Source organism: Squalius cephalus, assembly GCF_949319135.1.
Source record: "Squalius cephalus genome assembly, chromosome: 5".
NCBI classification, from domain to species: Eukaryota; Metazoa; Chordata; class Actinopteri; order Cypriniformes; family Leuciscidae; genus Squalius; species Squalius cephalus.
This window is the reverse complement of record NC_137126.1, coordinates 24,061,552-24,073,733: the sequence shown is the minus strand read 5'-3', so window position 1 is coordinate 24,073,733 and position 12,182 is coordinate 24,061,552. Positions and strand designations below refer to the sequence as shown.

General features: G+C 37.1%; 2 protein-coding genes across 5 annotated transcripts in view; one reads left to right on the top strand and one right to left on the bottom strand.

Moving 5' to 3' along the window:
- tmem8b (transmembrane protein 8B) overlaps nt 1-4,322 on the top strand; it is a 149,312-nt gene extending 144,990 nt beyond the window's left edge. For all 3 annotated transcript variants that reach the window (XM_079871423.1, XM_079871422.1, XM_079871421.1), the window contains one exon: nt 2,675-4,322. In XM_079871423.1, the coding sequence (XP_079727549.1) occupies nt 2,675-3,010 (336 nt within the window). In that variant the 3' untranslated portion in view covers nt 3,011-4,322. The remainder of the gene's footprint in view (nt 1-2,674) is intronic.
- A 1,427-nt stretch (nt 4,323-5,749) lies between these two features.
- ggt6 (gamma-glutamyltransferase 6) lies at nt 5,750-11,580 on the bottom strand. 2 transcript variants are annotated; one of them, XM_079870668.1, is made up of 4 exons: nt 11,387-11,580; nt 10,052-10,410; nt 9,822-9,935; nt 5,750-8,869 (listed from the first exon to the last, which is right to left on the bottom strand). In XM_079870668.1, the coding sequence occupies exons 1-4, from the start codon at nt 11,512-11,514 to the stop codon at nt 7,647-7,649; spliced, it is 1,824 nt and encodes a 607-aa protein (XP_079726794.1). In that variant the 5' UTR covers nt 11,515-11,580; the 3' UTR covers nt 5,750-7,646. The 2 variants fall into 2 exon arrangements, with proteins under 2 accessions (XP_079726794.1, XP_079726795.1); XM_079870669.1 differs by having other exon boundaries at nt 11,555-11,580.
- Nucleotides 11,581-12,182: the final 602 nt, after the last annotated feature.

Here is a 12,182-nt window from a genome sequence, read left to right as displayed (position 1 = left end):
GAGTGCCTGCCCCAAGGGCTACCAGCGATTTTGAAATTTTGCGAGCCCTGATCTGAAGAATGTATCTACCTCTTCAATGTCTTTAAAGACAATACTTTAGTAAAATGAATAGCTCTTGGCATAAACAGTGGTTGAATCACATCCGAAAAAAATATAAAATGCAATTTTGACAGAGAAATGCTTGTATAATAACCATCAAGGCAGCATGTGCAGTTCGTTCAATAAACTTGCACAATCGGCGTGAGAAAGGATTCTCTGAGAGTTCTTTCCATTGTTTGGAAATGACAGAATAAACATAATGGCTTTGAAGCCTTTCCGGGGCTTATTTTTATCCTTTTTTTTTTTTTTTTAGATAAGGATCATTTGAAGTATGTGACTGTATTTTGACAGAGGACAAGAAATTAAATTCCTCAGCCGTTAAAAAGTTTCACAGACTTGCAGAACTTCAGTTTTGAAATTACACAGGAAGCCAACGAATGCTGGTGTTGAATCAGTAATCAGAGGGAATATGATATTTTCAATGTCTCTGAGGTCCTGCACCTTCCTATAGTACAGTATGCAGCAGAAATGTGATTGAGTTGTCAGCAGTCACCTGTGTGTGTTTGATTGACAGCGGTAACAATGTAGAATCATGAGATTTAAAGTGTCTCGTCCATTTCAGACCCTTGCTTTCAATCCTGTTACTTGTTATACTGTCATAGGATATTAAACCTCAGCTTTGAGTGTGTGCTAGCGCTCACATTGTATATTCCCATAGCTGCACAGGGCAGTTAAAACTCATGCCATGGCTATAAAATTGTAACCTGTGGCAAAGTTCTAGTCATGTTGTCAACTAGTGGAACATTATAACTGAAATGTTCTCCCTTCTCTCATTCTTTCTGCACTGTCAGGAGGAGGGTTAATAATGATTTGGAGAACAACTATAGATGGGAGAGCAAGTCTGATGGACACATATTAGATGCTGCTTGGAGCCAACTAGGCGAAAATTCATATCTCTGTATTTTTTGGTTAAATGGCGATATACGATATACATCTCGGTACTTTCTACATTTTTCTATTTGGATAAAGAAAATCTGTATTTATTTCAAAAAAATGTTATTTCACATTCTGCCCAATGATATCTTACAAACAATGTTGATATTGAAGTATATGGAAACAAATATAGTTAATGTAATGTAGGCTATGCAATATATTATGTGCAAAAAGGTGGTTAAAATTACATTACATTCTAACACAGGGTAAACTAAAAATGAAAATAATAACAAAAGCATAAACTAATTATATTAGCCTGCATTTGGTTACCCCATTATAATGGTCACTTTCATAAAAATATACTTGTAGGTTTAAAATTCCACATAATAGCATATTTATTGTTTCCAACAACAAATATTTTAGCAATAATATTTTAGTCCGAATTATTGTGATACTATTCTATTGGGCTAAAACGTGCCTCTTCAGTTCTAGCTGTAGAGTTTACATATGTTATACACATCTGTTGAGCTGTTTCTCTGTGCACAGCTGATGGATTAAAACCATGTAATTGCATTAGTAGGAGCATGAGCGGTGTGAAGAGTGTGTGGTGCAGAGTGTGGGAGGACAGCCTGCTTTACGGTGTTCATAAATATCAGGACCCCTACAGGCTAGAGAATTGAATTTCGATGAAGTCTGTAAATTGTATGTCCAACTTTAAGTGTGTGCTTTTGGATCCAACTCTAATAGCAGTGGCTCGAGGACATCAGATCTTTGTTGGTCTGAAAGAAGCATCATGGGCATTAAATCTGATGGGACAGGTGCCAGGCCCAGCACAGATTTTTTGTATTTTGAATACAACTTCCACAACAAAAATGTGTCTAATTATGTTGCACAATTATTGTACGTTAAAATGGTGTTTTAAATGCTGTGAACAGTCATACTGTTGGCTATATGTCTTATTTTGGTCACTCGACTCAAGTCGTTGTTTTTTTCCATACAATGAAAATTCATATTGGCTGTCAAGTTCAGTTGCAACTGTGTTCGAATTATTACATAAAAATTATATAATAGGTCAGGATTCATGGTGAATACCAACAGCAGTGTGAAATTAAACATTTGTTGACTTAATCTTAAGTTTTAAGATGCAGTTATTATACTGAGTTAAATCAAGTTACCTAACTTTGGGAGCCTGTTTCTGCCACATGGATAAAATGCTTTGTTAAATTATAATTTATTAAAAAGTTATTATTACGAGATAGTCCAAATCAGGTCAAGACTTTTTCTCTTATCTTTCTCTTAATTTCTCAAAATAAAAGGTCAAATTATCACATAGTATCTCATAATTCTGACTTTAGTTTCGACCGAGTAATAATTTTGAAATAAATAATAATAAATTGAAATTGAGTAGTCAGCAAGTTTTATGTCATATTTTTGACTTTGTAGCTTATAATTATACAGTTTTAGCTGATAATTTACACTTTTTTTGTCATAATTATGATTTAGGCTACCAAAGCAGTGACAAAAATGGGCTTCCCCAATTATGTTCAGTGACTGACCCAGAATAACAATTTGACATAATCCACACTTGGTGAACTTGATGGTGGCTGAGGGCCTTGTTGGCCCTTGTGCCTCATTAATTCATTAATTAGACCACGCTGATTTATTCATGATGAAATGTGTCTCCTGCTTGTGTGTTCTTCAGACTGTGCGCACCATCCGCCGGCGCCGCTGTTACCCGCCGACCTGGAAGCGCTGGGTCTTCTTCCTGTTCCCCGGCACCACCATTGCCACATCAGCGGTGGCCTTATACGCCTTCGTGGAGACTGAGGAGAATTACTTCTACATCCACAGCATCTGGCACATGCTCATCGCCGGGAGCGTCGGCTTCCTTCTTCCGCCACGTGCCAAACCAGACGTGAAAGTCACTCCCCTGAAGCGGCGGCGAGGCTGCGGCTACCAGCTCTGTGTGAACGAGCACGAGGAGATGGGACTGGTGGACCCAGCGATCATTACCATCAACAGCATATGCACCAGCTGATGATGTACGATGGAGTTTAGCGAAGTGGACTTTTATTTGCCTTTCCTCTCCTTTCCTTTGGAATATAAAAACACGGAAAACAAAGCCAGAGAACTTACTGATGCACTGTAAATAACTTTTGACTTTCGACACAGAAACGCGCATATATGTACAAGTTTTTGTCATCGTTATTTCGATTACTATTATCGTTAATATCGTTTGCATTGTTAGTATCTGGGAATGGTTTGTGTCAGTACAGCGATGCACTGTTATTAGTGCATTATTTAAAACTTCTGAGCTGATTTTGCTGCTACTTGACAGTGACTGTAAAAAAAAAAAAAAAAAAAAAAATTGTGTCAGGTAATTTATTCGTTGTTTTCTGGCACTCAAATGACCAAATGTTTTATTGTGTTTAGAGGATGCAAAGGAAGAACATTTTGTGGATGTATTAAGGGCACTGCTTTTTTAGTTTTCTTTCTAAACATCTTTTGCACTGAGACACAAAAATGTGATACTGTACATTTTTAAAATATATAAGTATAGTTATGATCCAGTCACAATGTATACATGTACATGTATAGTATAGTTGTTTTCAGTGGAATGTCTGATTGTACTTTGGATTGCATTGTATTGCCATTGCAGCATAATTGATTGTCGATTTATAGAGGGTTTAGAAAAGTATCCATTGCCAAGACCAGGTTTTAATATGAAACCTCAAATAAATAACCTCATATTTCCGGTTGTATAGTGAGGATCAAAGGGAGACATTTTAAAGCAAAAGCAACTGATAAAACAAATAAACGTTTTATTTTTTCGGTATCAAACCGGATTCATATGTAGCCCTGTGAAAGAGTAATGTGTTACTTCTTGAAAATGACACCATATTTTGATGTCTAATGGATGTGCATAGATTGTCATCATCATACCCAAGTATACTGGAGAGATGAGAAACCGCAAGCAGAGGCCTCTGGGATTCAAAACTCCATTTCTTTTTAAATAAATCGTTTATTCCCAACTTCATATTATGACATCATCCTCTGTATGTCAGTTACTATGTTGATGCTTATGAGGACAGTTTCCTTTGGCCTGTAGGATTTGCCCATCTGCATCAATGTAATCACTGCACTAGTTCTCTTAAAGTGCTCTCATATCACACATCAATTTCAGTTTCAGCTTCAGGACTGTTTTTTCTGTCTTGAGATCACACAATGATACAATATATCCTACCATAACTGCCTTTGACTAGGGAAGAATCATCATGTGTCATGCTACTTGTTAATGAATAATTATCATCGTACTCCAGGCTGAACATTTCTACAACTTGTTAAACAAAAGACACCACTTTTAGTTATACATCCATTGACTTCTGAAATGAAATCCTTGTTATAACTGCACAGAAACAGTGTTGAACATTATGACCTTAACTACATAATGCCATATTGTTATTACCAGTAATGTATTTCATTATTTAAAGTAAAAATGTCACAATTCCAGCCTTACTGAGCAATGCTGCAAACTCTCCCTTTGCGCCACCTGGTGATGATTTCGCAAATAAGCGTTGAATTTAACCATGGCTTCGTTTCCAACTGTGAATGTTTTGGGCATATACTACCAATTCAAAAGTTTGGGTTTAGTAAGAATTTTTTTTTTTTTTTTTTTTTTTAAAGACGATTCTTATTCTCAGCAAGGCTGCATTTATTAAATCAAAAATTCATCAACTAACCATTCAGAAATGTCCTGTTGCATTCTACATGTTGTCACTTCTTCTTGAGTCTCTCCATAATTGTCTGACTCCTGTTTGAACATAAACATTGAAATTTTCAGTGCATGTCTGTGTGAGGTACAAGGACACAAACTGCTGCAGCTCCGCCCCCTGTGCTGGGAGCAGCAGCTCATTTGCATTTAAAGGGACAGACACAAAAACGGTGCGTTTTTGCTCACCCTCAAAAAGTGGCAATTTTAACATGCTATATAAAAATATCTGTGGGGTATTTTGAGCTAAAACTTCACATACACGCTCTGGGGACATCAGAGACTTATTTTACATCTTGTGAAAAGGGCATTATACCACCCCTTTAATATGTTTGTGGAAGCTTTAATACATTTTTTATCAGGATTCTTTGATAAATAGAAAGTTCAGAAGAACAGCGTTTATTTTAAATTTGTTAAAACAATGGGAAGTCTTTGTTGTTACTTTTGATCAATTTAATTTATTTAATCAACTGTACTTGCTGAATAAACATTCATTGAATCTTACAGACCCCAAAACTTTTACAAAGTGAATGAAGTGATTTTATGATAATAATCAACATATAAAGAATCTTAATTTAGTGAACCCTGTTCTCCCACATCCACATACAAATCAAGCCCTCCCTAAACCAGATTTTCTGTGATCCAGCATTTTGTGTTTGATATGCAGCTTTTTGCCAATGGGCATTTATGCTCATTTCTCCTCACACGACACATTCTCTAAGGCTCTGTCATGTGTCGAAGCAATCTTTTGCAATTTTCCTAGTCAAAATGGTAATGGATGAGAGATGTCACGCTGAGATTGGGGACACGGTGAGATTGGCTGCGGTTAGATGGCGAGTAGGTAAACGAGGTAGGCTTCTAAGCTAATGAAAGCCATTTATTTCACTCATTTAAAATCATTTTCAATTCACAAAATGTCCTTTAACTGTGCCTCAGTTTGCAGTGTAATTAGGACATGATATTAAAATCCTTATCTAATCCATGTGCTTTCAGTTAATGTCTGGGTGTCTGTATTGCAAAGGAAGTGGCTCAGCAGGAGTCTAAACTGACAGCAGCCTGGGCGCAGTGTCACAAATGGGAGGTGCGGCATAACATGTTTTAATTAAGATATGCATGTGTTTGCAGCCACTGAGAGCAGAGTGACAGCATATGAATTATACAAGTCCAAAGAATGAACAACACTTAAGCCTGACACCCACTCTAAAACATGAAGTATAGTGGTTGAGCAGGAAACGTGACTAACACTCTGGAAAAACTAGAAAGAAGCATTATGCTTTAGGAACAAAGACGTTTTAAACAGTTCACTATTGAAATGCATACAATGTTCCATGTTTCATTAAATCATGTGTTTTTATTCATAATTTACATTTTAATAGACAAACATTGTTACTCAAGTCTTGCTCTGTGTCATCAGTGCATTGTATAGTATGAATGGACAAATCATCAAAACATGCGGTTTCTGTCATAGTTTGTGCGTTCCTGCATTATTTCAGTATTAAGAAGTGGTGTTAGAAGTAGTGGTGTTCCCCCAACTGTCACCAAATGTAGCTAACTGCAGAAATAATGACTGTTTTCTAATCTGTTTCCTTAAAACACTCCTTGTCTTCTATTGGTTAAATAATCTGATCATCCATTCCCGCCCCAATCTCATGCCATTTGTTGAGCCAACGTTGCTGTTGTTGGGAAGTTTTGGATGATCAAACAAAGAGTTTAAAAGCAGCACAAAGTCAGCATTTAACTTTTTTGGCAGGGATCAACTTATTAATGTTTTACTGTTGTCTCTGCATAAAAAGCTGGTCTAGGAAAAAGCATTTTAATATCAAAAAGTACACACTTCAGCTTTAAGCAATAACGACAGATTCTGCAACAAAAATGGAATAGTCTTGAATGTATAATTCCTGGCTTTATAACCGACGATGAGGGGAACAGCAAAGAACTAAAATCAAAACTGACAGTGCAGCCAATCGGCACAATAAAGATAGACCACCTCATTTTTTTACAATCACAAAATCTGCTTCAGCAGCATTTTTTGTTTTTTTGTTTTTTTTGATTTTTGCATTGGCACAAAATGTTAAACTATCTTTACAAAACTATCAATCTATCAAAAGCAACGCACTCTCATGGCAATTCGTAACTCATGGCAACTTTTTTTTTGGCGAATTGGTGTCTAAGTTGTCTCATTTATATGTTTTTGTAAGATCTGTTTGCGCCACACTGGCAGTTTAGTAAAAGGACCTTGAAGCTTTTTCCCCCTAAACAATTTCCATAACAATCACATGGTACAATCGCTAACTCGTGAAATAGTTATTACTCGCGTTTTCGTTTTTTTCCAATGAAAAACAAATATGCATCTTTCTGTCCTATACAAATCATAAACATCTTGCATTAATTCATCTGAGCAAACACGATTCTGACATCAACAACTCCAGAAGCAAAAAACCTTCACTTTGCTTTCTCATGCAGTCAAACATTGAAAAAAGTGTTTAAAACTTCATAATAACATCTGTAGGTGTTTATCAAAACAACGTTATAAAGCAGCAGTCCTTCACTCGTCAGGTTCATCAAAATCGATTCACTGTGCACTGCATAGTCACTGCATGATTCACAGGATCAAACAAAACAAAAAAATCAATATGAAGACATCTCAGGAAGGCATTAGAAAACGCTGAAAGGAGAGAACATTAAGGATATAACAGGGGAACTATTATATTTTTAAAAAAGAATTGCTGAAAGTCTGTCTCTTAAAACACTAGTAAACTTTTTTTTTTACCAAAAACAAAAATTACATTCACATACAGAACATTCCCTGTAATCTGAGGCTGGACATAACAACAGTCATGGGGAGTGTGCGTGCAATGCTCTTAAAGTGAATATCGTGGGGGTTTTTTTGCTTGTTTTTTTTGCCTTAGTATCCATCAGCATTAACCTTAGTGGCTCCATAGGCTCCTACGTGTTCTGCTTTCAGCTGCAGATGCATGGACAGAAAGCCACCTGAACATTCCCCCAGCTCCTTTACCCACCTGTCTCGCTCTGAAAGCATACGGAAGACAACAGTGTTGTTTGTGGCGACAGACATACAGCCAGACAGAGACCCAGGACCCCCCTGCTCTATATGTAGCAGAGGACTGCTCACAGTCTCAGGAACAGACAGCCCAACGTCAACCAGGTTTCTCAGCATAACCACAGAATGAATCAGAGCAGAAAGCCCTCCCGTCACAGCAACAAACAGCGTCTCGTCGTCTTGATCCTCTTCATTTTCATATATCTTGAGCACTAGAGGAAAACTAAAATAAGGAACCTGAGTGATGTCTGAGGTAAAGTCATTGAGAATGACTCCGCTACTTGGTAAGCATTGCCCGGATCCCCATGTGCTGTTGAGCGAGGTGGAGATTACTATGAAATTGCCGTGACTATCAAGGACTCCTACATGACTGCTTGTGGTATTTAATGTGAATATCTCTCTCTGACTTGTGTTGAAGAATTCATTCACCAAATGCAAGAGAGCATTATAAGAGGCAGAGGCATTACCGAGATCTCCGTGGCTCAGAAAAGTAAGGTTTTGCTCTCGCACTCTATCTAATAAATTGGATACCATTGCACCTGTGAGATTTAAGGGGGCTGAAAGAATCATGTATTTCTCCTTTTCCAAGATAAGGGGCTCATTGATTTCTCCGCTGCCGGCTTGAACGGCAGCAAGGAATGCCGGCCTCTCAGCTTCAGAAATATCTTGAGCCAATTTTACGGCTAGCTTTTCTGAGAAATTGAAGCCATTTAGGCTGACGCTCAGCAAAAGTTCTGATAGATTCCTATTGGCAACAATGTCGCCCTCAGATTTCACACGGCCGTCCGTATCACAGAACAGATCGGACAATCCTGGCTGGAGTATTTTGTCCTTGTGGGCTTCTAAAGCATTGGAGAGGATTCCATCGATAAGGAAACCGTCTTTAGCGAGTTTCGTGGCGCCCTCAAAAAGCCGACTCCATTCTAAATGCCCGTAGTTGGAGTGCAGCAGATGAAGGCCCTGCAATAATGAGGGAGCTCTGTATGTAGGCAGCTTGTGAAAGGTGTCATGTATTGCTTTAAATGATTTTGTAGAGTGATTGTACAAAATTGCAGAAAACACTCCACCTTGAAGAAAAGGGAAGCACAAATGAATCATTCAACAGCCTCAAAAAAAAAAAAAAAAACTTCATGCTTTTAGTAACCTCATGAAAGGCAAATTCAGCGGTAATTAGTTGTAGACATTAACAACAGTATGCATTTTAGAGTCTAAACTGCTCAAATATTCATGTAGAACGGAATTCTATGCTTTTATTCCATGCTTAATTTCAACTATAACCTTTCATAAACATTATTTTACATCTAAAGAGACAGTCTTTAAAACTACCATTTGAAATGCATAACACTTCAACAAAACTTTCTCATGGTATTTTTAGAGAATTACACTGAATACTGGAAGTTAAACATTAAAACTTAAACATTAAAACTGGATTAAATATTTTGAATGTCCCAATCCCAATCTAACTTCTGGAGTTTGAGTTCCTACCACTGTCGCCTCTGGTTTGCTTTGTTGGGGACACTTAATATTCAACAATATTATTGATCTGCCTGCACTGACACCATTGTATGAGAACTGAACTGAGATGGACGAGGACATACTGTTTTCTCCAGAGATGCTGTATGGAAAAATTAACTAAATTAATAACTAATGACTTTTACAACGGAAATGAATCAACACTGAACTTACTTAAGCTGGACAACAACACTATTTTCTTTCAGAGCTGCTGCATTATTTTCCTGTTATCACTGTAAAAGTGATACTGCTTTGAAACAATCTTTATTGTAAAAAGCATTGTATAAATAAATGTGACTTGATTTGACTTGATCTTGTAATGGGCTTAGGAGCATGCAGACTAATTGTTGACTCAGATTCAACCCTTTTCTGCTCTTTGTCTTGACTCAGATTCCAATGAGCTGGTCTCGACTACAACACTGAGAAATGATGACCAACCGAGACTGTGCCCCTGAAATATCTGATTTGTGAAGGAAGGTGAAGTGATAAAAAGTACACAATACTGACCTAATCCAGCAGTGTGTGGATGAACAACTCCTAGGCAGAGTAAAGCAGCAATCCCGGCATCAACCACATTCCCTTGCTCCTGGAGAAGCTTCTTACCAATACTGGAGCAGTTTGCTATAAAGAAAAAGTCACACTGAATACATCAAGATATGTTTTCAAACATACAGTATTTATGGATTTTCTGTCATGACACACATTTTTATTATAATTGTTAATGAAAGGAGTCATGCCTGAGTCTGTGATGACAGCAGCATTGTGGTACAGTGGTTGACTGTGCTCATGAGTGTGATCATGATTATGGTCGTGGTCGTGATTATGATCTTTGTGGTCGTGGTCCTTGTCGTGATCATCATCGTGATCATCATCTTTTCCATGCTCGTGGTGTTCGTGGTCTTCATCCTCAGAGGTCTTGTGTGTCTTGTTAGGCTCCTGATGATGTGACAGGTCCTGACGCTCTTCAACTCCAGGCCAATAGCAATTCCATTCATACAACACAAATCCAAAAACAATTCCCAGAAGAATCACAGCCACCATGACCCTGATACAGGTGTCCCTTTTCCTTATCTGTCTTTGCTGATTGATGAAGGGCCTGTAGAGAGTAAGAACAATAAGAGTCTGGAGGGATTGTATTCATAAAGCACAAATATAAAGTAGTTTTTATTTTATTTTATATGCTGCTCTAAATCAGTATTTTAGTGGCTGGCCCATCACTTTGATCTGCTGGCTGATAGCTGGAATACAATGCAAAGTTGGACAGTGAATAGTTCAAACAAAAATGAAAATTATGTCATTACTTACTCATGGTCTTATTGTTTACATCTGTATGATAGTGCCAGGCACAGACTAGAACCAGCGGCTTTAACTTCCATTTAAATGTGAATGCTAATTGAAATTATCAGCTTCAATTGGTCGAATTTGAGCAATTCCAGTCAGTTTTTGTATGACTTCACAAGACTTGTGTTATAGTGCGCAAGTCATATGGGCTAATTTTATAATACGTTTATCATGTTTCCCAGCTTTTTGACCAAAAAAATCCTTCTTAAAAAAATTTATTTCAGACCATTTTGTGAACTGGTTTGACTGATTTATTGAAACCATTTTTGTTGTTGTTGTTGTTGTTGTTCTTTTTAAATTGAAGAGTTTATCACTGCATGATTGGCAAGATAAAAAAATAAATAAAAAAGAATTCTTGAATTTTAGATGATTACTGATTAAATGTATAGTTGAAGAAAATTATTTACTACTATTACCTGGCAGGAGTAACTATGAACGACATAATATTGAGAACATTTACACTGGACACCCTGCTGCTGCTAGCGACGCGACGCGGCCAAACGTGAAAGATGATCCGATTGCAGTCAATGCAGGTGTTCTTCTGCGTTGCCGTTTGTCTCGTCGCGTCGCGTCTCTAGCAGGGTAGAGCACCTGTTGTCGCACACTCGTACTAACATCAATGAAAGCAGCCACGACATGAGAGAAAATGCAATTCACAATAAAGCAGATTCATTTGAAATTAACGTGCACAACAGACGTCAAGCTCATTTTACTTTCATTTTGTCACTTACGAATGGAAATCTATCGTAATTTCTTCATTGTCTTCTTCTTCGGTACAATCGTTGTCGTTTTCATCTTGCACATCGCTAGCAAGTACTTTATATTTAACAGTGCTCTGTACCATTTTCCCCGTGTGCATTTTGGCTGTTAAGTTAAAACATTGAACCCGGTAGCCTAACCTGTAATCCACTTCCTGTTCGTCCTGTCAGGCCAGGTAAACTACACAAACCCTACTGATGGGCGTGCACGTCAGTTTCAAGATATTTGTTTATATAATATATAAAATATCAGTAATCTTAATATATACAAATAATTTTATAATTTATTACAGGGGCGTAGCAGCCATTATAAAAGTGTGGGGGGGGGGGGGACAAAAGCTGTAAGGTGATGTGACCCAAAGGATGTTCATAATAATAAATTCTAGATAGAATAGCAATTGCCATTTTACAGCACCCTAGTGGCAATTTTGGGAACATGCCATGATTGCTTACAGCAACCTATTTTTGTGAAATCATACTCAAAATAAAAAAAATACTGCAGGACTTGGGACTTTCAGACCACTGCGGACATCTATACTTTATTTTTATGAAATAAAGATATTTTATGATATTTACAATATTTCAGTTACACTACAACTGAACAATAACTTTTATCATACTTCTTAACAGTTGGAAAAAAAAAAAAATTTCAATGAGTATACAGATTACATCTACAGTAATTTTATACAACAGACATTTTATAAAAATATATCAATAAAACCTAAATCAATGTATTTACAAGGTTTTAATATTATCAAAATTGAAGTGA

Bases quoted from the DNA above. Each gene is read 5' to 3' on its own strand.
- ggt6 (XM_079870668.1), bottom strand. From the start codon at position 11,514: ATGCACACGGGGAAAATGGTACAGAGCACTGTTAAATATAAAGTACTT. The intron at 10,411-11,386 runs GTAAGTGACAAA...TACTCTCTACAG, and splicing joins ATTACGATAGATTTCCATTC to GCCCTTCATCAATCAGCAAA. The intron at 9,936-10,051 runs GCATGACTCCTT...TTTTCTTTATAG, and splicing joins TGCTGTCATCACAGACTCAG to CAAACTGCTCCAGTATTGGT.